This window comes from Oryzias latipes, chromosome 12 (assembly GCF_053564925.1).
Source record: "Oryzias latipes strain Hd-rR chromosome 12, Olatipes_Hd-rR_3.1".
NCBI classification, from domain to species: Eukaryota; Metazoa; Chordata; class Actinopteri; order Beloniformes; family Adrianichthyidae; genus Oryzias; species Oryzias latipes.
Window position 1 is genome coordinate 30044141 of NC_136248.1, and position 22970 is coordinate 30067110.

At 38.4% G+C, this 22970-nt stretch overlaps 1 protein-coding gene and 1 long non-coding RNA gene across 2 annotated transcripts in view; one reads left to right on the forward strand and one right to left on the reverse strand.

Annotated features, from left to right (window-relative positions):
* LOC105355188 (uncharacterized) overlaps nucleotides 1–11465 on the forward strand; it is a 35802-nt gene extending 24337 nt beyond the window's left edge. The window contains exon 5 of the long non-coding RNA XR_909668.3: nucleotides 10958–11465. This is a non-coding gene — a long non-coding RNA (uncharacterized LOC105355188). The remainder of the gene's footprint in view (nucleotides 1–10957) is intronic.
* adamts6 (ADAM metallopeptidase with thrombospondin type 1 motif, 6) overlaps nucleotides 1–22970 on the reverse strand; it is a 76853-nt gene that overhangs the window by 13355 nt on the left and 40528 nt on the right. Inside the window, exons 12-20 of the mRNA XM_004074493.5 lie at nucleotides 22812–22919; nucleotides 18669–18814; nucleotides 14636–14699; nucleotides 11932–12034; nucleotides 10936–11069; nucleotides 5719–5842; nucleotides 5190–5270; nucleotides 1790–1953; nucleotides 972–1110 (exon numbers count right to left, since the gene is read on the reverse strand). Coding sequence (XP_004074541.1) covers nucleotides 972–1110; nucleotides 1790–1953; nucleotides 5190–5270; nucleotides 5719–5842; nucleotides 10936–11069; nucleotides 11932–12034; nucleotides 14636–14699; nucleotides 18669–18814; nucleotides 22812–22919 — 1063 coding nt within the window. The remainder of the gene's footprint in view (nucleotides 1–971; nucleotides 1111–1789; nucleotides 1954–5189; nucleotides 5271–5718; nucleotides 5843–10935; nucleotides 11070–11931; nucleotides 12035–14635; nucleotides 14700–18668; nucleotides 18815–22811; nucleotides 22920–22970) is intronic.

Sequence of the window (22970 nt, forward strand, 5' to 3'; positions counted from 1 at the left end):
TGCGCAAAGTTTAGAAAATCTGCCCATCTGTGCCTTGAATGAAATGCAGTCCAGAGAAAAGGGGCAGACCCAAAGGTAATACAGCTTTAGTTGTAAGGCAGTGAAAACTGGGTTCTTTTTTTCCTTAAAATCTTGTTGTTGTAACATGTCAAACATTTCATTTCTACCCGAGCAACTAAATACAAAAGTGTATGAGTATGTTTCCTCTAAAAAAATAATTTTCACAAATATATTCTAGGTCAACAATGCAAAGTATGTTTACTATGCTAAAAAGCTGTGTGTGCCTCAAACTTCTGCCCGGAAAGCCCACATGCCTATTCAAGCCAAGCTTTTAGAAAATATTACACGTCCCATCCAGGCCACGCTTGACAACTGGGAAGAAACGCTATTTATTGTTACATGAAACCCATTGCTTTAGGGCTAAATGGTTTGGTTTAGTCATTCTTGAGGCTATGGTTAGCATTTCACTGTGGTTTTAGATGTTGGATTTTGTAAGACCAGCTTTCAGGAAACAGCACTGGTAAACCAAAAGCTATGCGGAGCAGCTCGTTCACACAAAGTACATTAACTTCTCTGACTCAAATATGAAAAGCATACATGCTGGATTTATTTGAGGGCTAAATTCCCTTCAAATGATTCAAGAAACCTTTTCCAAATTAGGGTGATTGCTTTGCAATAATTAAAACTATCAGTTGGACAAAATTTACAGAATGACAAACAACAATTAAATCTAAGGCCTCCCACAGTGTTATGTGAACTAAGCCAAAAGCCTACTTCAGCAGAAAAATTCCTCATGTAAATTCTTATGTTCTGACATTAGAAAAAAGAAAAAGGTAACTATCATAGCACAAATCTTTACTAGCCTCAACAACAAAAATGATGTCACCCATGGCCAACAAGAAACTCCAGCATCAAAGGTGGCAAGACATCCCTAAAAAAACAAGGGTGCCGTGTTTTGGATCCAGGCTTACCCCCAGCACAAGTAGCAGAGCATTCAGACCAGGGCAGATAGTGCCAGGCGAAGCCCACTTCGTTGTCACCGCTTCCAGTTCGCTGGATGGGCACAATAAACCTGTAGCGGATACCCAAGTTCTGTTCCTGGAGGAGGACCTGCAATAGTGAGCCAAAGTTGATCAAAATAAATTGGTAAATTAGCCATATTTTGTTCATGTAAGTTCATTTTGTGACCTTTATCAAATCCAACTGGTTTTATGTCAGTGTAGTCCTATTTGGAAGTTGTGGTTGTAGATTTTTATTATAATAATAAACTGTCTCTATATGCCAGCTTCCCAAGATTGACCAAAATGTATTAGTTTTAACTAAATCCATTAGGATTACATGTAAAGCTCAACTTTTAAACCCTTTACATATTTAGTTTAATTTGGAGATTTTAGTAATCCCATTTTTTACAAGCAGAACACAAAAAGTTCAAACAACATTCAATTGAAAAGTGCGATTTGCATCTATCCCCTAAGAACAATTGTACACAAGCTGAAAACCAGATTTTATGAGCTCTAAAAATCAATGCATTTTAGGATGAAGTAATAGTTTCTTATTTCAGGAAAAGCTGAGTTCATATCAAAATCCTCAAAAGGTCAAAGATTGTATGGACGGTTTGTCTACAACCTCCAAACTTCTTCCGTAAAAATGTGAGTATTATACTACAATTGCAAAAGAAATTCATCAAGGGAGTGTGATTATCTTTTACATATTTATGGTTTTTGCACAAGGAAGTTTGCAAAATTGAACACTTTGTTTTTAATCATTATCAATTTAAAAGTTGGGTTACCATGACCACCAGGTTTTCTGTGGTGGGTCCAAGTGCCTCCAAAGACTCCGGGTCATCTGTGGGTCTCTTGTAGTGAAAAGTTGTTCCTGCAATGTCAAATTTCCTGGGCCAGTCGATGGTCCATGCTCCATTGATATAATAATCTTCACCCTCAGATTTCAAAGCTATACATTCATAAATACAGACAGTTAAACCAGTCAGTGTTAAAGCATTAAGACTGCACATCGTCAACATCACTGACAGGCATCTCAATACTGAGCCACACAGCCATCTTTTCGAAGATAAAGGACATTCACATGTAAAGACATAAAAAATCTAATAGTTGATTTTAAAAAAGCAGGGTTCAGGTGAAAAGCCTAGACAAATGTCATGAACAACACACTGTCTGGTTGTCAAAGCAAAAGTTGGTCTCCAAGCACAACAGATCTGAAAATATCCTTTTTCTCTGCATTGAAAAGAGGCCAAATTGTGGAGAAACAATCCAACCGCTTGCTACTTTGACTGTCTGGCTCACTTTCTGGAGATTCCCCCTCAGCAGCTTTTAATCATATTAGAAGAACAATGGTTTATTGCTCTTAGGCATAACTCCCTATAATTCAATTTTCAGCACATCTGGCACCGATTGTGGGCATCGTTATTATTAAAACATATAGTTTATACAAGTGTTCGCAAATATTTAATACCAGCTAATACCCTCTCACATGGACATCATGCATAAAAAATGCAAATGTTTATGACCTTAGGAGTTGAGGTTCAAATAAACAATCTTAATATCACTGAGGTCACAGATGCGTTTCATAGAAAAGTTATAGATTGCTTGCAAATGAAAATCAAGTCCAACACTTTGGCCATAATTGCACTCTTTAAATGTTGATATATGGATATAATATCCACTATAATCCTAGTGGACCAGGCAGCTGTCACCACAACACTATAAATCCAGGTATAGCTTTCTGGTTCGAACTGAAACTTAAGTCCTCCATCAACACGGTTCTCTATAAATTGTACACGCCGTCACATGTCTTTCTCCTATAAGGAGCCAACTTAATTGAATCCGGTTGTCTGATGATTTTGTTTCTGACATTGCCAGGGTTGAAAAAGCTTCTGGTTTAGTATGGAACAAAGTCGAATGCCAATGCAGCCATCGCAAAGATTTAGGGAAGGCTCAGTATTTTCTCATTTTCTTATAGCTTAAGACACACTTTTTTATTGCTTCGCATTAGACAAGAGAAGACTGAATGAGGTCATCTTTTAGTTTGTCTTTGTCAAAGACCCAAGAAAGTGTGTCTGACGCAGAACAAATATTTCGAAACAGCCTGATACAGCAAATTGAAAAATCCTCTATGATTTGAATGATATAATTCACAGAGTGATCGACTGGTAGTGAAACATGGCGTAGAGTTTTCTGCCACGGTGGTGGTACTTTTCAGGGAAAAGCGGTCTTAGGTATGAGGAGTTTAGGTTAGGTATAGGAAGTATTAAATCCACACAAGTGTGTCCATTACACATAAAAACATATAGTTAGCTCTTCATTCCAAGCTCACTATTAGCTTGCTTTGCTGTTAGGTAGTACAAAGTTTTCTTTCTTGTTTTGTTAAGGCTAGTTTGGGATTGTTTCTTAGTTTTACAACAAATGACTTAAAGGCTAAAATCTATCTAGGAGATAAATCTGATAGCAAGTGTTGTCATGAAATAATGCTTGTTATTGGTTCTTATAAAGTCTTTCCTTTAATCACTACTGGAGGATCAGCCAAACAGTGATGAAAGTCTTCCGGGAATTCCCGGAAATCCGGGTTTTTGAGCAAACCGAACGTACTTTCCGGGAAATAAAGACCTGATCTCTACGGACAAATCGCTTTCCGGATTAGAAAATGGTCTGAAATCAGCTAATTTTAGCTTTATTTTCTATATTTCTCCGCAGATCGCTTCCTCTATGGTCGTGGCCATCTTTCGTCTTCCCGGCCTAATTGACCAATGACGGGACGTTTTAGTTGCTTTCGGATGCGTCGACGGGTCTGATTGGCTCTGTCTGCACCACGTGGTCAGCGTGACTTGCTTCCCTAGAGACCAAAACTGGCGGACCCACGCTAAACTTTCACAAACACATCTGAAGAGTTTGCGATCAAATTTGTGTTAAAATAATGGCAGGCATCGTCATTATTGAGCGTGGTCACGACCTCAGTTGTGAGAAGACGATAAAAAACAAATTGAAGTGGTCTTGGCTGGAAAAAAAAAAAGATTTTTAAGGTAGTGTAGGTCAAATACTTTTTTGTGTAAAATAATCTCAAAACCACATTTTGAAATAATTTCAATTTTAGTTTTGAGTTTCAGTTTTTATTTTGAATACATTTCTCTATCTAATTTATTTGTATTTCCTAATTACCATGATTTAGTTCAGTATAGTTAACATTAATTATAAGTATTTGATGGTTTGGACCCGCACTCCCTTAAAAAATAATGTTTACAATGTTTAGTTTAGTTTGTATGTTTGTTTTGATATTTCCCAGATTACTTAGTATTGGTGTTAAAGAATTGATGTATTATGTTATAGAATTATAGTTTAAAGCAGATCCCATATTTTGATGTAATTATAGTTTGAGAAAACAGTGCAAGTGGATGTTGTACATCAGTCATTTCTAAAGCAGAAATAATGTATAAATAACTGAGGTATTTTCATAGAATATCATAGTTACCGGTGTTCTTTTTGCCATTTGGGGCTTTGATGTTACTATATTTTAGCAATTGTATGTTTTGCAGCTTTAAGGAAAAGCGTAGATTGTAGGATTGTGTTACTTTGAGCAATTTTCCAAATTCTTTTTTAGGACCAGCAAGTCCTTAATGGAGAGTCAAACTAGGGGTTTGAATGACAAATCATGATGCTCCAATTAGTCTTAGTTTCTTGATAAAGAAGTGAATAACTAGCTGCCAGAATGCACCAGAATGCATCTAAGACCACGTATTTTTCCAAAATTTCGCTCTGTGCCCGCCATATCGCTCAAAGAAAAGTTCAGGGATTTTTTCCTTGCCTGACTTTCATCACTGGCCAAAAGACATGAGCAAACTTTTTATTAAGCACCAATATTTGTATTCATCTGAGTTATTTTTCTCATTTATTGCATTTATTATGAAGTTGTGATATTCTAGAAATCATTGTCAAATGCTGCTGGTTAGGAGGACACAACAGTAAGTTTGCAAATCATTGCTAAAGTCTTTGAATTTTTCCATTCTGTCCAGTTAAAAGTTCATTTTAACTTGGTCATGTTCGCATAAAGGAAGGTTCATCCAAATCAAAAATAATCATTTGCTAAAGACTGGCAATTGGTATTCTGTTAAGTCAAACCATTCTACCTTTTCTTAAACAAATAATCTTAAAGTGGGGGAGTATTATACAGTTACTTACCAATATAATTCTTTGACACGATTACTTCTCTAATCTCAATATGAACTGATCCTTTTGGGATCTGAACCACCTCCATGTAGCCTGGGAGGCAGAAACATTTGTTATTAAGGTGACATGTCTTTACTCAGAACCTCCCTTCCAGCCCTCATTTCTGCGTGATACACTTTACAACATAGACAAAACAAAGTTACAGGAACACATATAGATTAAATTCCAAGTCACTCAAAAAGTACAAAATGATCCTGCAGGAGCACAAAACAGTTCTCCGTCGTTTTACACTCACATGCACACAGAGTGCAATGTGATGGTTTCCTAATCATACCATAGAAGGAGAAATATGTTTTCTCTCCTCCTTAACCAACCTTCATTGTCCTTAATCCATTATGAAATTCTGACATCTTTCTGTATGAACTGAAAGCATCTTCATAGAGCTTGTGCCAGCTTTTGAGGAAACCTTCAGGATCTAACAAAATGCACCATCTCTGCTCTGCTCTGCTACACATTAGTGGAGGGTTAGATGTGCTTTTACCTCCTCTGGGTAGAGAGTCATTAAATAGTCCTTCTGTGGCCTCACAGGTGCTGCCATCTCCTCCGCACACACGACATCGATCTTCTCTTGCATCAGAGGCCAAGATGTTGTCACAGCCCACATGCTGTAAAGTCAAGAAGGTCACAGGGCCAGAGTCAACAGTGTTTAAGCCCATAACTATTTCAGGATACTCGTTATCTGTCAGCAGTTTACTGTCACTGTAACAAATCTACACTCACTGGGCACTTTATTAGGCACGCCTGTCAAACTGCTTGTTAATGCAAGATTCTAATCAGCCAATCTGCTGCAGTTCAAACCTAGCATCAGAATGAGGAATAAAAGTGATTGAAGTGACTCTGAACGTGGCATGGTTGTTGTTGCCAGACGGGCTGGTCTGAGTATTTAAGAAACTGCTGATCTACTGGGATTTTCACGCACAAACGTCTCCAGGATTTACAGAGAATGGTCCGAAAAAGATTTTTAAAAATCCAGTGAGTAGCAGTTCTGTGGGAGGAAATGCTTTGTTGATCTCATAATTTCAGAGAAGAATGGTCAGACTGGTTCCAACTGATAGAAAAGCAGCAGTAACTCAAATAGACCAGTCGTTAGTTCTTGTTTTGAGATCTGCAGAAGAGCATCTCTGAACGCACAACACATCCAACCTTGAGGCAGATGGGCTACAGCAGCAGAAGACCACACTGGGTACCACTCCTTTCAGCTAAGAACGGAAAACTGAGGCTACAATTCACAAAGAGTCACCAAAATTGGACAATAGAAGATTGGAAAAATGTTGTCAGGTCTGATGAATCTCCACTTCTGCTGCCACATTTGCATGGTAGGATCAGAATTTAGTGTCAACAACATAAAAGCATGGATCCATCCTGTCTTGTTTCAACGGTTTAGGCTTGTGGTGGTGGTGGTGTGATATTGTGGGATATTTTCTTGGCAATCTTTTTTCCCCTTAGTACAAATTAAGCATTGTTTCAACCCCACAGCCTACCCGATTATTATTGCTGACCATCCCTTTATAACCACAGTCTACCCATTTTCTATTGGCTACTTTTACCATGTCATGGAAATCCTCCAAGACTGGTTTCTTCAACATGACAATGAGTTGACTGGACTCAAACGGCCTCCACAGCCACCAGATCTCAACCCAACAGAGAACCTTTGGGATGTGGTGGAACAGGAGATCGGCATCATAGATGTGCAGCCGACAAATCTGCAGCAACTGAGTGATGCTATCATGTCAATATGGACCAAACTCTCTGAGGAATGGTTCCAGAACCTTGTTCAATCTATGCCATGAAGGATAGAGGCAGTTCTAGCAAAGTATAACTACTAAAGTGGCCAGGGAGTGTATTTGGGCTTTTGAACCTATTGCTTATGTTAATAAAGTTCACAGAACAACAATATTAGTTTGATTTGAACTAATGAAATCCTTTAAGTCCCGCTATCCTAAAGAAATAAACACAAAGTCTATTATGAACGTATACTGTAAAAAGACATTGACTGGACTCTCAAGATGCTTTTAAACATAAGCAACATGCATATTTGATTTAGTCACTGCAGTGCAATTACTAATTTACTTTGAGGGTGTCCTTTTTGGCCTTTTAACTTGGAGCTTAAGGTGATAAAGGCTGGGGACTGTACAGATTAAAGAAGCAAGAAAATATAAAAAAATAGAAAAGTTAGTTCTTAACACTGTTTTACTTCTTTTGGTCTTGGAATAAATCAAGACAAAACGTTGGTCCAGTCCAATTAGTGCCTTATGGTTCCACTAGTATTTTAGCTATTGTTTCTGCTGTTTAGTTTCTACTAAAATAATATTTAAACAAAACTGTTGGTGTAAAAGTGAAACTTTGTGAAGCTACTGTTCTGTATAAAATCTGAAACAGGAATGACTGGCACAGTGCAGGGGATTTCTGTTAGTCTATATAGAAAGTGACTATAATATACTAATTTTACACACCGACATCCAATTCAGTTCAGTTCTCAGAAACATTTTGAATTCTAGAACTATGGAAATGTGGCTTAAGTGCAAAATCATTAAAACAGACAAATTTAAGTGTTATTTAATCAGAATAAATTTATTAGAGCTGATGCTGATTATTATTCGAACAGCCAGTTTGTGTTCCAGGATGATAAAAATGAAAAATTTCTGTCGTTGAAGGTATTTGCACTCTTCCATTGGATCATAAATTTTTCTATTACTGTCTCTGCTATTTGCAACCCTTCTCTGCCTGCATCTCCTCTGCATGTGTTCACCTCACAGCAGCTCTGTTTCTAAGAGTTTTCCAAGCAGACGGAGTTTAAGAGATTTATCACAGTGTGTTGTGAGATAGCCAGCTACTGGACAAAAAAGGTGTACTGGAGTCTGACTGGAAATAAAAACTGGCATTTAAGTTCTGCAAAGGAATATTCCAACCCTCCTTAAGGCTCATGTTTTGTTGTGTTTTTCTACTAAAGTCTTGGGTAAAGTTGTGGTAACAGACACTGCCTATTTGTGCCTAACAGAAATCCAATCATATGGTTAGGTGGAAGTAAAAGCAAATACTCGAAGTGAGGAACTCAGAAGTTATTTCAGCTGCATCATAAAGACTGCAAACCAAAAACTGAACACTCACAAGCAGCACATAATGATTTATGTAGTAGAAAACAAAGTCGGTACAGACTGCCAACTCCTCTTAGCAAAATGTTTTACTCTATTATTACATCAGCTTTTTCAAATAGAAAGAAAATCATTATAAAACCTCAAAGTTATTTAAAATAACTAAAGTTGTATTGTACACAGCATAGACACAACAATAACAGAAAAAAAAACGGCAAAAAGACCTAACAATGGCAACAAAATCACACAAAGTAATGCACTATAAAACAATTCTGGCTGAGGCTGCAAATCCCTGATAAGAGAAAAAAATAAACGTATGCACGTCATTCGATCAGAATCAGCAGCTACAAGGCCTGATTATTTTTGACCCGAGAATCTGTGGTTTGTCCTTTGGGAGTTTATGCAGCCACTATCCAGCAAACAGAGCCTGTCAAGGAAAGTTGGCACGGCTGCTGTAGAGGTCAAGGAAAACTGGGAGAACGGAAGGATAAATTCCCCATAGGCAAAAGTCTGACAGATTATTGGGCTGGGCTTGAACAGGAAATTGAAGATGTAGAACTACCCAAAACTTTACATTTATCTGAAAACTGTGTGCTTAAATACACCTTTAGATTGAATTTACACTTACAAGTTGAACTAAACAAATACTTTCCTTTTTCAAACATAAGCTGTTAAATAAAAACAAAAACAATGATTTCCACTTTACTAAAAAAAAAAATCATCCAGTCAGCTTTGCAACTCACCATGAACATTATTTGTGAACCGGTGCCTTATTGTTATTAGAGCTCCATTTAGTGTTTTGATGCTGGATTTTTTTTCTTCTTCCATTTTCTTCATTTTATTTTGATTGGTAGGTAATTCGTACCCATGGGAGGAGTTAAACAACACACTTCTCGTTTTCTGGCCCTATTGGCCATTTTTAGAATGCTCTTGAGGTGAGTGGAGTAAACGGCTCTTTTCTACCTTCATTTAGGCCCAAAGTGCTTTACAATCACAAGTCCTATTCACCAATGCACACACACGTTCACACACTAATGGTGTCAGAGCTGCAAGGCTCTAACCTAATCACCAGGAGCAACTCTGGATTCAATGTCTTGTCCAATAATACTTTGACCCATTTGCACAAAGTGGGAGTTGAAACAACCAGAGGTTGATTGCTGTTTCACAGATGGTCAATATGCCTGTCAGACATCAAGCTTCATTTTGGCCCTTTTGAACCCAATAAGACACGTCAGAGATAGGGTCATATGGTCATATGACCACAATCGCTCTCTAAAAATAACCCGATTCCGTCCATTGGCCCAGTTGTAGAAATATATCATTAAAAAATAGCTTAATAATTAGGCTCTGACCTCTTTTGTTCTCACTTTTTCTCTGTTACCTGAAAAAATACTTAATGGTTTTCATCAGAAATATTTTGTACAAGCTCCCGGATCTTGGACCTCTACTCACAAGAATTGGATCTGGTTCTGTAGAGGCTGCTTTTGTCTCTGTTCTCCTGGAACAAGTTGCCTGCTGACCTGAGGTCCACCACAACTGTTTCCACTTAGAAAATCGACTCTTTTAAGGCCAGCAGTCACTGCTTTACTCTTTGTCTGATAAGGAATCTGTGAGGCTCTTTAGTCCATCTGTTGATTAATATTCTAAATTTATATAATTAGATCTGTTTTTTTTTTGTTTTTTTTTAGTTTGTTGTCTAAATCAAACATTTAATGGGGCTAGATTTAAAAACACATATCTAAATTTGTCTGATAATGTTTTAGATGCAAAAGCAGTTGGTTGTAACTCAATCAGGATAATAAATTATCTTTAGTGATAAAGGAACACAAACATTTTTGCTAAATCTATGTTTGTTTGTTTGTTTTTTTAGCAAGACGATCCTCAAAACAAACAACAGGAAGAATTGCTTACATTTTAGAGCCAGAGTTTTTTTTACAGAGAAATTATCTAAAATTAAAAATTATCTAAATCCTTTTAATCCCTTAGGGGGTTATGGGGCAGCTGGAGCCGAACCTGGCCACTGTTGGGTGGATTAGAAATGTAAATAACCATTCAAATTTGTGGTTATTTTCTTTTTCATTAATCTTTTTAGAAATTTGATTTGGTCAGAGTACATGTCTTTACAGCTCTATTTACCATAATTAACTTTTTCTATGACTATTTAAATAATTGATTAAAGCAAAGAAAACTTGTTGGGGCTGTACTCTTTGTCTCCAGGGAGTGATGTGTAACACCAGCAACAAAGGGGGTGAAAACACTCAAATCTTTCTCAAACATAAAAGAATAAATATTGAAGTGGGCAAAAAAGAATCTGAAATTTGTGGAACTTGAAATGCCAAAAACACGTTTTAAATCAGAGCTATGTCTGTAGTCTTTTTACTTTTTTACTTTGTATTTATTTTGGGATGTATTTGGAAAGGTTTAATACTTAGGAATGTGGCAAGGATGTGACATCGGTCTCATAGCTGGAAGGTCTTTGCAAAAGAAAATTTGAACTTTTATGGCTAACATGTGCATTCATGGAAAAAAAAAGATAACTGAAAAAACTTGTTCATTTGTTTTTGTCTTAAAGAAAGCTTTAGTAGCAATCACATAGTAATACTTACCTTACACTCTCCGTTGATGCAGATATCCAGAGAGTCAGCCTGACATCGAGTTCCATCAATGACTGCAGGGGAGCGCTCCGTGTAGAAGTTATACCCCTCTGCCAAGCAGTTCAATGCACAGGGCTTCACACCACCTGCAAAACAAAGAAAGCTCATCATTGACCCCATTTAAACCTGAACACAAAGGGGAGACGGCATGACCTAAACTCACACAGACCCCAGCAACCAGCAAATGGTTAAAGATACAAGATGTCCTCCTAACTCGTTGACAATAAAAACAACCGTTGGGAAAAAAGATGTAAAACTCTGAACCTGACATGTCTGGAGCCAACACAGGCAGAAAAAATGGCCAACAACAATTACCCTTTTTATGCAGGTTATCTGCAGTTTTTGCATGCGGTATCCCTGGATATGGAGTGATGGAGTTGGGAGATGGATTTGAGAAAAACCGACCCTCTTTGATAAACGAGATCAAACTGAAGTCCTATCATTTCTAAAGCAAAATAAAAGCCATGTTTACATGCTTAAAATGTTTTGTAGTGGGTGTTTTCTTTGGTCTGCAGATGTCAAGGTCACAAGGTCTGCACAAAAAACCCCATTGATATCCAACAATAAAATCCCATCAATGCATTGCGTCAGCCAGACAGCTTTGTTCAGAAAAAGGAAAGAGAACGTGCCTCTTTAGATTGACCTGTAAGTGGGTGTCAAAGCATCACTCTAAAACATCCGGACTCCCAGTTTGGATGGCAGGATCTGCGAGAGCAGCAGGATTTAGAGGAATCTAAGGAATTCTGCACCATCAAACAGACCTTCCCTCCGCTGGTGTTAGCAGCGAACACAAGCCAGGCAGGCCGTAAGTAGTGACACAGAGAAGTTGAGAGGGTGGTTTCACAGGTCAGCACCTAAAAATTGCTTCGGAAGTCTTTTGCAACTTTTAAAAAAACAAAGGAAGGACTAGGAGTTGGATGAAGATTGCACTGCAGCAATGAAACTCACCGCCAGTGTAAGGCTTCCAGTTGTAGTACTTCCCACGAAAAGGCATACTGTCAAAATCGGCACACTGCTTCTCTCGGAAATCTCGAGACCCGGCAGAGCATGCCTGCAAAATACAAAGAGAAGATGTTTAAATATCAGACTTTCCCAATTTGTTTGCTAACAAGTTCTTCACAAGTTAAAGAATATCAACTGACAATTTTTATTTTAGTTTAAAAGCATCAACCGTAACTTTGAGAGACGTTTGTCCATCAAATCAAGACAACTTCTACTGAAACTAGACATTGGCGAACTTCAAGATAACAACCACCGGTGGTGCATTTTACGAAAAAATGATGTGGATTTATTAGTTAAAAAACAGCTCCTTGTCATTAGGTTTTTCTGTTTACTATGCCTTTTCATTGTGTATATTCTTTGCATTTCTTCTTCATTTAAAAAAATAAAGCGATTTCATGATTATTTAGTTACCTTCTTCATCATGTTGTAAACTGAGCCAGCAGTGAAATAAAGGACAGAGGATGGAATCCTTAAATTAAGTGAATGATTAAATAAAAATAAAATGGAAATAAAAATGGAAACAAAAGTCACAGTCATCTTCACTCTAAGTTTTAAGAGAGAGTTATTTAAGTAAGTAAGTTATGTCCTGAAAATATTTGTTTGCGCAGACAAAAGCACTATTAATAACTGCTCTGAGTCTATCTAAGATGTCACTTTTTATTTTCAGACATTAAACCAGGCGGGTTTCTTGGATTCCTGACTGAGTTCTGTGTTTTGGGTTTGGAGAGAAAGCTTGTGAGCCGACTAATGCCGGATAATGAAACATTTCTTTGACTGGGTAATTAGAAACATAAACACAGTCAGAGTGGGGAGAGACAGCAGAACTGGTTCTTCCTGGGGTTCTGGATGGACTGGTCGGAGATGGCACTCCTCTGTGTGGATATAGCCTCAGCAAGAGGAGGTAAAAAGTGGAAACACTTCATTGGTGTGAAAAGGTACCTAGAAACCCCCAAGCACTGTCCCTCTGGAAAAGTAAATTCTCAGAGGTCAAAGCTGTATTTCACATGTTGAAAGTGTTCCATGTTGGAGCAGATCATGTGGAGGCCAGGCTAGTTTTATTACCCATGCCGATTTCTGTCATTTTTGCAGCTTTAAAGTCAGAAAAAAATGGATAGTGTTTTGTTCTGAAAAAGCCACCACAAGCCCAAATTATATTTGTGGGGACAAAATGTGCTCAAGGGAGGTCAAATGGTAGAACGTTAACTTAGTAACAATAAATCGTAGATTGTTAATTCAGATTGTAGCAGTATTTAAAAGAACAAGAAAACACACAGAATTAAATCCATGTGAGTTTCAAAGAAAAAGAGGAGCTCAGCAAATCTTATGACAGTTCATTTAGTTTAAACAGTTCAGCTGTTTTGATTCATGCATTGTTCATGATGCCCAGAGGAAGAATGAATCAAACATTTATCAGATTTTCCTCTTGCAAAGAAGCAGTTGTGTCACAATACTCTATCATACTTTTCGGGGTCCAACTTTTCAATTATATCTAAAGAATCAACTATCGGAACAATTTACGTCCAGAAACAGATGCTTTTGTTTTGCTGCTTTTGCTTTTGTCTACCTTTTATGCCTCAGTCACATGCAGTCGTACAGGGGTTGACTCGTGTGGGTGCTGCAGGTTTGGGTTGTGGAGGGTCGTACAGAGGAGCAGCCACATCTTAACCTCTTGAGACCTGAACTCTTATTTGAAATACCTTTTTTATTTCGTAGTCACAGGCCCCCAGGTAATCAGAATTAACTATAGTGGTAATAAAACCCACAATGGAATGTCCTGTTATGTGGACGCCAGGTCTCAAGAGGTTTGCTACAATCTGCTGCATGCCTGTAGAAAAAAAAAAAAGCACCAACATTTTGCTCTACGGGTTCCCTGAGCAGTCTACGACCTTGGTATTTAGTGTGGTCCACGTACAGGTTTGACAGCCCGTATCCACCCATTAGAGCAGTTGAGACTAAGGCTTTCCTCCTCTGTCTCTTTGGACGCTCAAACATCTTTTTGGAGCTCTCTCTTTGTTGTGGGCTCAAAAAACAAAAAAATGTTGAAAGAGTGTCCACCTGAAGACCCCAAAGACTTGCTTTAACCCTCACACCTACATCAGTTGTGTGTTATTTTAGAGTGTGGAGCATAAATGTTTGTTAGGATGTTAAACAACATTGCAGCCACTTATGACAAGAACCCTCTGATGAATACCAGGCTGATGTAGTTCGTTTGAGGTCAGAATGTTATTTCAAAAGGCTGTTAAGAATCTAATTCCTTTAAACAAAACTTTTAAATTTAGCGTTTTGTTGTTGGCATATTATCTTGTGTACTTTTCAATGGGTGAATGAATGAAGAGCATATGTAGTGTCCTAGTGGTGGATTGTTAAGTTTCAGCGTAATTACTCTTTAGGGTGGCCTTGTTTCAGCCAATATATTTTGTTAGTTTGGAGTATTGAAATACATATTTATTAAATCTACACAATTCGGTTTTGTTCATAATTAATTGTGTTTTGTATCATCATTTTGATTTTTTCTAACTGAGCAAAAAAAAGAAATTAAAAAAAGCAGTCTAGTGCAATTTACCCTACAAGTTGAACACAAATATTAAGTCTAACCACCACTTTAAAAGCAGAGGATAAAACAGACGTGCAAAGAAACGGAGGGACTCACATCAATGTTGCAGGATCTGTAACGTTTCCTCTCACCAAGACAGTATTTTCCTCCTCCAGATGGTCTACAAGGAACAAGAGGTTTGAATGAGTGAAGATACCAACAGTCAATCCAAATCCATTTTAAGAACATTGGCTCTTGACTAAAACAAAGTAAAGTATATACCCCTCTGGGATAAAAAAGAAAAGCCCACACTGGTTGCTAAGAAAAAACCCTTTGAAATGGCTCAACTTTTGATAAATAAAAAGTACTGAAAACAACATCTCTGTCTCAAAAACGGGGAGACAGCTGGATCCAATTACAGCAGGTTTTATTAGCACAGCTAAAAGTCCACAAAGCTAAATCCGGGTCAGGCATGCAGGGGTCAATAACGAGCATGGAAGCATCACAAAAGAAACTAGTCAGGATCCAGGTGAGATTTGGGGCAGGCGGCAGGCAAACTGAGTCAGACACAAAACAGGGTCAGGAAATCAGAAGATCTGGTCAGGATATAATGCTTGGTAATGCAGGCAGAGTGGCACAAGCAATACTTCGCACTGAGTGAGGCTCAGTACAGTGCTTAAGTAGACTGTGAGTGATTGCAAATGAAAGTCAGGTGTGTGGTATCCAGAAACTGTGCGCTCGGGTTGCTGGGAGTTAAAGTGCATTCAGAACCCTGGAGACGGTTCCCGCCGGTGACCAGAGGGCTAGACAGAGTTCTGACTTCTGACAGTCTCAGCCTGAAAACACCAAGAATGGCTGAGAACCAAACATTTGAATATTCTGAAGTGCCTTATGAGCCCTGACTTTATTCCTGTAGAACATCTGTGGAAACAGCTGCAACATGTTGGCTGGAGACCTTGAAACCTGAGATGGTTGGAGCTCTTTAATCACATGGAGCAACCACAATACCCCCTGACCGGTGCAAAGGTGTCTGAAACTGTCACATAAAATTAAGTACAGTGCTTAACTCAAAGGATTTCACAAAAAATAACAGGTCAAAAAACATTTTTTTCCAGATCTGCTTCATTAGTTTATTGTTAAAATGACTTTTGTTAGCCGATCTTCCAGGATTTTTTTGTATTTTTTTGTTATTTTTGCCCATTTCACATGGACAGAACCAACACTTCTGTTCACGAGGAACACAGGTGTAGTAAACATGGAAAATTAAACAAGCCTAAAAGTCCCTGCCAGAGCGCGTAATGTGTTTGTGTGTCCACATAGCTGTAGTATTTCTCTTTGATTCAACCAGGAAGCTGCTGTAAGCGCTCTTAAGTCGACATGACATTCAGATCTGGAAGCCACAACCTCAGAACAGTTCTCACTTTTTCCACCCATCTTGTCTTCAGGCTAGGTTCTTTTTCTTTCTTCTTATCACCCATTTTCTTCTTTTCACCTCTGTTAGCCTTTCTTTCCTCAAAGATTATTTCCATTTCATTTTTAACAGGTTTAGTGATGAATGTGCTGCAGAATGATCCGTCTGTGTTTTTATTTCCTCCCTCGTCTTTGCGATCACCTTACACAGGTGGTCCACATTATGCCAGGGCCTTCTTCAACTCCTCTTTTACGCATTCTGCTTCTTTCTTTTGTCTTTCCACGTTGTGTTTTGTCTGATACGTTGGTTAAAAAAAAGGAGTGGAAGGAGGATAAAGACCCAGATGTCTGCTTCCCTGTCAATGATGCTCTGGTCAATGATTTGTCAGCGGCCGACACATGGGAGGCTTTAAAACCTCCAGCGTTTGCTTTAGATGAGGAGATAGCTGTGTGCTAACCTGTTGCACATGCCGCATATCTGAGTTTAACTCGAGCTGAATAAGGACAGATGTATATCTCAAACGTTTTCTCTATGGAATAATTTTTCTGGGGATTCTCTTTTCAGTAATACTGTTGCAGTAATACTTAACTGAACTGTGTTTTAAGGTGTTTTGCCTTTAGTGGTATTTTAAAAAGGTGCTTTTTTAGATTTGCATCCTACTTTCAGTCAGCCTATTTATTTTGATTTTCTTGAAGCCCACAGCTTAGCCCAATTAGAATTTTCTTTACTAAAAAAAAAAAAAGTATCTTATTAATTTAACTTGTTAGTTAATTTAATTAATCTGTGCTAAACATGACTGATGAGCATTTAAGGGCTCATGTGAGTCTTAAAGATTTTGTTTTTCATTTTAGTGTATTTTTTTTTTTTTGTTAAAAAAAGAGAAAACAAACATTGTTCACTTTATTCTAAATTAGGAGTTAGCAACGTTTATGACATGAAGTACCAATTCAAAATTTTCCCTTTAACAACTGTGCTATCACCAACTATAATGCGAACTTCAATACAAAGAAAAAAACATTTTCAATATATCTGAAATGTTATTTACTTCACAGACAGCAGGTCAAGTAGGTTTTTTTTAAAGAGATTTTGGCATTAACTCAAAAAGTGCTATCATAACAATATTGCACAAGGAAAATAGGCCAAAGTTGAAAGAATTATGTTTGTTTGAAACAAAACTACTGCCTTTCCTGTTTGTCATACCTACAGCAATAGGATTGGAACAAAATACCATCAATATTTCTAAAAAATTCACAACTATTGACAAAAAATATATATATATATATTTTGGTTTATTTGTATTTTGTTGCATTATGAGAGATGGTGCTTTTGTTATTACATGTAAAAAAAAATTTTTTACTTTTTCCTTAGTATGCTAACTATAGTAATATACATTTTTTCAAACTGGACAGTGTTAAATATTCATTCTTCTCATCCCCAGTAAATGAAGTAGTGATCAGCTGTCGTGTTCATTCTAAAACCTGTTCACGTTTCATATTGACATTTGGCAGAACAGACAGAAAGTCTGGGGTTAACCTGACCTCGCTTGGATATTATTCAAAAAACTGAGCCAATAACTCCATAAATGTCAGCCGCTGTGACGCAAAAAAACCCCCAGCTGTGCAGTCATAACCGTGTGCAACAAGCACGCGCTCATGTTCCATTCGCAGACACACGCCGGTCATCTCACCGGCAACAGTTTCTACCAGAATTTCATTTCAACGTGGCAAACATAGTTTTTTTTTTTCATCGTTGTGTATTCATTTAAATCGCCTGTTCATAAAGGCTGATTTAAATAGTATTTAAATAGGAGACACTCACAGCTGCTTGAATTGACCCTTTCCATTGACCCCATTGGCGGAAAAAAGCTCATTGTGAGAAGAGATTGTCACTGAAACCTGCCTTTCTTTTCTTTTTTTTTCAAATCCAAAAAATAAAGACGATGGATCGCGTGCTCGTTGTTGTCACACCCCCGCCGGCCGCCGTCTTCCCCTCCGCACGCCAACCGTGGCTGGTCTAAAGAGTTTAGGTTTAAAAAGTCTTTACTTGCTAACCATAGTCATTTCAGTAGTTACCAGGACTACTTTTTAAGTCTAAGTCAAGTCTCAAGTGTCTTGTAACAAGTCCAAGTCATCTTGATTCTCATAAGCTCTTCACAATAAAAGCTGAATATTTATAATATATGAGACGGGAGAGACTGCATGTAGCAACTGCTGCCCGGGTTCTTCACCGGTCAAAGGTTTAAGGGAGAGTGGCGATGAGAAAGGCACTGTTGAAGAAAATACACATTAGAGCTCGCCTAGAGTTCGGCAAAGGGCATGTGGAAGACTCTATGATCACGTGGAAGAAGATTCTTTGGTCTGATGAAACCAAAATCGAGCCTTTTGGCCATCAGACAAGACAACCAGAATGGAAAAGGCAAAATAGATAAACTCCTAACAGACTAAAACCATAGTCTGAAGCGGAATGTTTATTTTAATGTAATGAAATATTGGTAACTTCCACATCTTTTCTGGTCAGATCTTAGAACTTCCTGTACAGGAGTTTCTCATATTAGTGATTTAAATAGAAAAGGATAAAGAAATTTAAAAGAAAATCATGACAAATTGAAGACCTCTCAGGGCTTTCACGTTTTTGTATTTATTTATGTACACTTGTGTGGACAAACACACACCACACGCTCTTGTATGCAGGACCTTGATGTGTGTGTTCAGCTTGCTGTGGCTTACTTTGCCTACTTACGCTGGGCTGTCACAGTGCCTGGTGGAGGAGGATACACCGCCCCCACAGGTCCTGCTGCACTCCCCCCACATCGACCACGGCCCCCAGCCTCCATCCTGACTCTGAGGCCAGGTGCCGAACGCAACACACTCCCCCTGGTAGCACCACTGTCCAGAGAGGGGAAGAAAACACAGATAGAGGGGGAAATCTGTTGTTATTAATTGATACTTTATTGATCCCTCAATGGGGAAATTCTTCTCCGCATTTTGACCCACCCCCTGAGGGAGCGGTGAGCTGCAGGCTAACCGCGCTCGGGAGGCAGTAGCGTTAAGGGACTTGCCTAAGGGCCCTCACTGAGTGATGTTAATTGCTCGCCATTGATGTGGTAATTGACCCAGTACCATTGTTTATCCTCCTCCGGGAATCTAACCCTGGATTCCTGCAGTGTAGCCTCTCACCTTACCAACCGAGCTACCCATTGAGGTGAATTATTTGATCTAATGAAAATATATGAATAAATAACCCCTTATTACACTTCTTTCTGTAAAAAAAAGGAAGACCAGACTACTAAACTGTTGTGGTGTCACACTTACATGCACCTGCTTATTGGGTAATCAACCTTACATAGAATCCAAAAGAACAACATTTTACACTACTGTCCGTTTCTGCTTCCCTTTAAAATATAAAGAGCTGATTATAGTTATTTTTTTAATGCCTTCTTCAAAAAGGCTTTTTAATTGGTATTTGTAGCCCAGGCTTCCTGAATGTTTTAATAAATAAGAGATTTACATATCCTTAGTCATATCAACCTGTATGGGGTTTGACCCGTATGGGTGCTGATGGTTTTTTGGGTTGTTCAGGCCCATGGAGGGTCGTAGAGGAGTGGCCGCATCTTAAGGGAAGACCAGGTGCGTCTTTCAGCCCCTTTGAGGCTCATGCGACCACCTCAAGGAATGCCGTCAAAGTGGAAGGTACGATTGTCGTGTGTGTTGTAAGTTGCGCACACTCGTGACGTTTTGGTAATGCTGGCGCACAGTGTCCTTAAGCCACATTCTAGTCATTGGTAAGATGGGAGTACTGACCCCTAACTGACAGCACATGAATGCTGCATGAACGGGGTGACACCTAAGTGCCAGTGGGATGCCCAAAGGTTAACAGCTTAAGCTTAACAGGCTCCTTGCGCACTGCACAGGGTTGAAAAAAAAAAGAAAAACCTACAACATGCTTGTGTCTCACCTTCTTCACTTTTGCTTACCCTTGCATGTTTTTTTAGGGTTTGGTATGACCTGTCACTCGTAGCCTAACCATAGAAAATAATGCATGAATATTTTCACTCTATAGGCTCATAGAGCAGTCCATACAAGTTTGCCCAGTTTCCACCTGCAGACAGCCTATGTCAAACCATAAAAGCAGTTGAGATTAAGGCTTTAGGTTATGTAGTTTTAAGTCTTTTTAAGCTAATATTGCATTTACACCAGATGCTTCCATGTTCTCCACATATTCTGCTGATAATCCGGCAAAATCCATAACACCGTGTCAACTATGTTGACTAATTTTGGTTTGACTTAAGCAAGTTTTTTTCACTTTTGTGTTTAGAGATTTCTATTATTAATTGTTGTAGAGCCTTTAAAGTATCAAACAAATACAAAACTAAAATGTGAATAATGTTTGACAGATTACCATGAGAGCAGAATCATGCGGTTTCAGTTTACCTTGGAGTTAATGTTCTGTCTCAGAGGTGTAGTTTTATTTTTGATTATAAAGCTAAATATAAGCATCAATTTAACACTAAGCTTTAAAAGTTTTGGATGCAATTATATCTAGAAAATGTGCAAATGTTAGTGTTTCCAGATAACTTGAAAGCGGCTTTGTTTTGGTACATATTTATGTAGCTGTTTTGCTAGAATATGAGGTAGTTTAAACAGTGAGGGTTAGGAGGTGACTGTGTGTTGTAGGAGTCTTTTCAGCCCTGGCCTAAGCCCTTCAGCTCTATGTAGAGAAAAGGGGGTGGGATCAGACACTTTCCCTCTCCAACTGTGTCAGTAGGTTAATAACCCAGGAAGACAGAGGAGGTGAGAACGCCGGCAGACTTGTGTCGTCTTCGTAAAGCTCTCTCATGGGTGTTCTGAATAAAGATTAGCAGTGGGGAGAGAAAAGGGAGCAGAACTGAAGGGGATCTTGAAGAACATTGTACTAAACAAGAGTTCCTTTAATGTAAAAAAAAAGGCTTTATCTCCTTTTATCCCCCAGTTGACCCCCCTTTAGTCTATGTCTCTTCCTGCTCTTATTGGAAATGCTTCTCTCCATTACAGACTGGGTGGGAAATCGCTGACATTCATATTCCTTTGAAGCTTTTCTACCATTGGCTCCCCTAAAGCTGCCCTAAAAGCCCCCCTGGCTCAACCTGCCCCCCTACAGTGTTGTGCAGGGGCCTGTGCATGGACCCCGGTCCTCAAAGGCTCCACTGAACTAATAGTAATCGTGGATGACAGATCATGACATTCCCATTCTTCCCTTTTAGACTTCGCACCATCCAGTTACAAAGGCAGCTGTAATCCGTGTTTAAACTGTCTCTTCTAACCTGACTGGCATCAACAGAAGGGCTGTTGATGAAACTCAGTGTGTCTGTGTGGAGGGTGGTAACTCTTTCAATGGATGAACTGTAGGCTGCCCTGAACCACAACAGGCTTGGAATAGCAATGACATTTGACATTACGATGTACTTTACAAATTGTATTTTCTTCTTACATAAAATATTTAAGATTATTGTATTTATAATGACTTTAAAATAGCAGCCTCTGTTGCTGTTTTCTGACATAAACTCGTCATTTCTAAGTTCTACAAGCAAATGTTTTTAAGTACACCAGAGAATCCATGTCAAACTATACTAAACCATCTTAGAATAAAATCCTTGATGGCAGACGTAACATTGAGCCCAGTTTCTGATTGACTGAACGCACCTGATCCAGGTGGCGAGTCGTTAATGGTGAGCTGCAAAACAGGGTTGGAGATCACTGGTCTACGTGCTCCCCCGCTAGCTTACAGCCCCTCACAACCCCAAGCCAACAGTAGTGATGCAACAAAAATGGCAAGCAATATCGGATCTATCCAGACATACATGAACATTTTCACACTTTTCGCTCTTGTTTAAACTCTCAAAGCTCGGACCATAGAAAAGTCAATCAGAACGCAGAACATAATGTGTTATAAAGAATAAAAAATTATGCAAAATTGCACTGAAAGGAAAACAGCAAGACAGCGACAGGTGAACCGCAATAAAGTGAGGGGAATCCTGCATTGCATGGCCAGCAGCCGTAAAGTACTGGTAGGCAGTAGAATTTTTATCTGCATGGCTGGATTCCTTCAAACATAACTTTTTATTAGAGTTTGACAGTGACTGTTCTATTAAGTATGCAAGGCGTTATCACTTTGAGGAAGTTAAACAGTCACATCTTAGAGTCACATCTGCAAATACTAGTTTGAACAGTTTTAATTTTTAAAACCCAGTTTATAACTGTTTTAATATTTTAGAATACATTTCACAAGTTTTTTTTTAATTGGACTAAGCCAATGTCTTTTTTTTCCTTATAACATATATTCTTATGATTAAGAGATAATTTGAAACGGACGTCTGACCAGCAAATAACATTTTTTCTTTATTACACTACATTGAGCCCCTGCATTATGACACGGTTATAGTTCTATAGAAAAAGATAAAGCAAAACCATTTAATAAAAAAACACTTTGCACTCAATGTTATTACAGAGTAAATATGTTTATAACAAAAGTAATCAATACAATTCAAAGCTTTTGGTATTTTTTTTTGTAAAACGTGCTCTTTAAAGCATAGTCAAAACAATAACAAGGGTTTAAGGGAAATTGGGAAGATCCTCAAACCCCTTTGGCAGATATTTTTCTCTATCCCAGCTGACAACTTAAAGAGCTTTTAGACACGCCACTTATTAATAGAAAGAAGACAAAAAACACAAAAAAGAACTAAAAAGGTAGTAAATTAAAAATTCGAAAACTACCTAATCAAAATCATTTTAACCCCTGAACCTCTTCCAAAAGATTTTCCTCTTTAAGCTAATTGAAAACAACAATTAAAGTACTGCAAAAAAAAGCTAATAAGGCTGTATTTGTATTGGGAGTTTACTGACTTACCCCTTTCTCAATGCTGCCAGTCTGGCACAGAGTCCCCTCTGCAGCTGGGATACTGTTGGTTACGCAGCGGTTGCTTTTGCTAAGGCACCAGAGCTCTCTACACACTTCCTAGGAAAAAAGGCAAAAGGAAGTTGGTCAGTATAAATCAAAGTAGCAGAT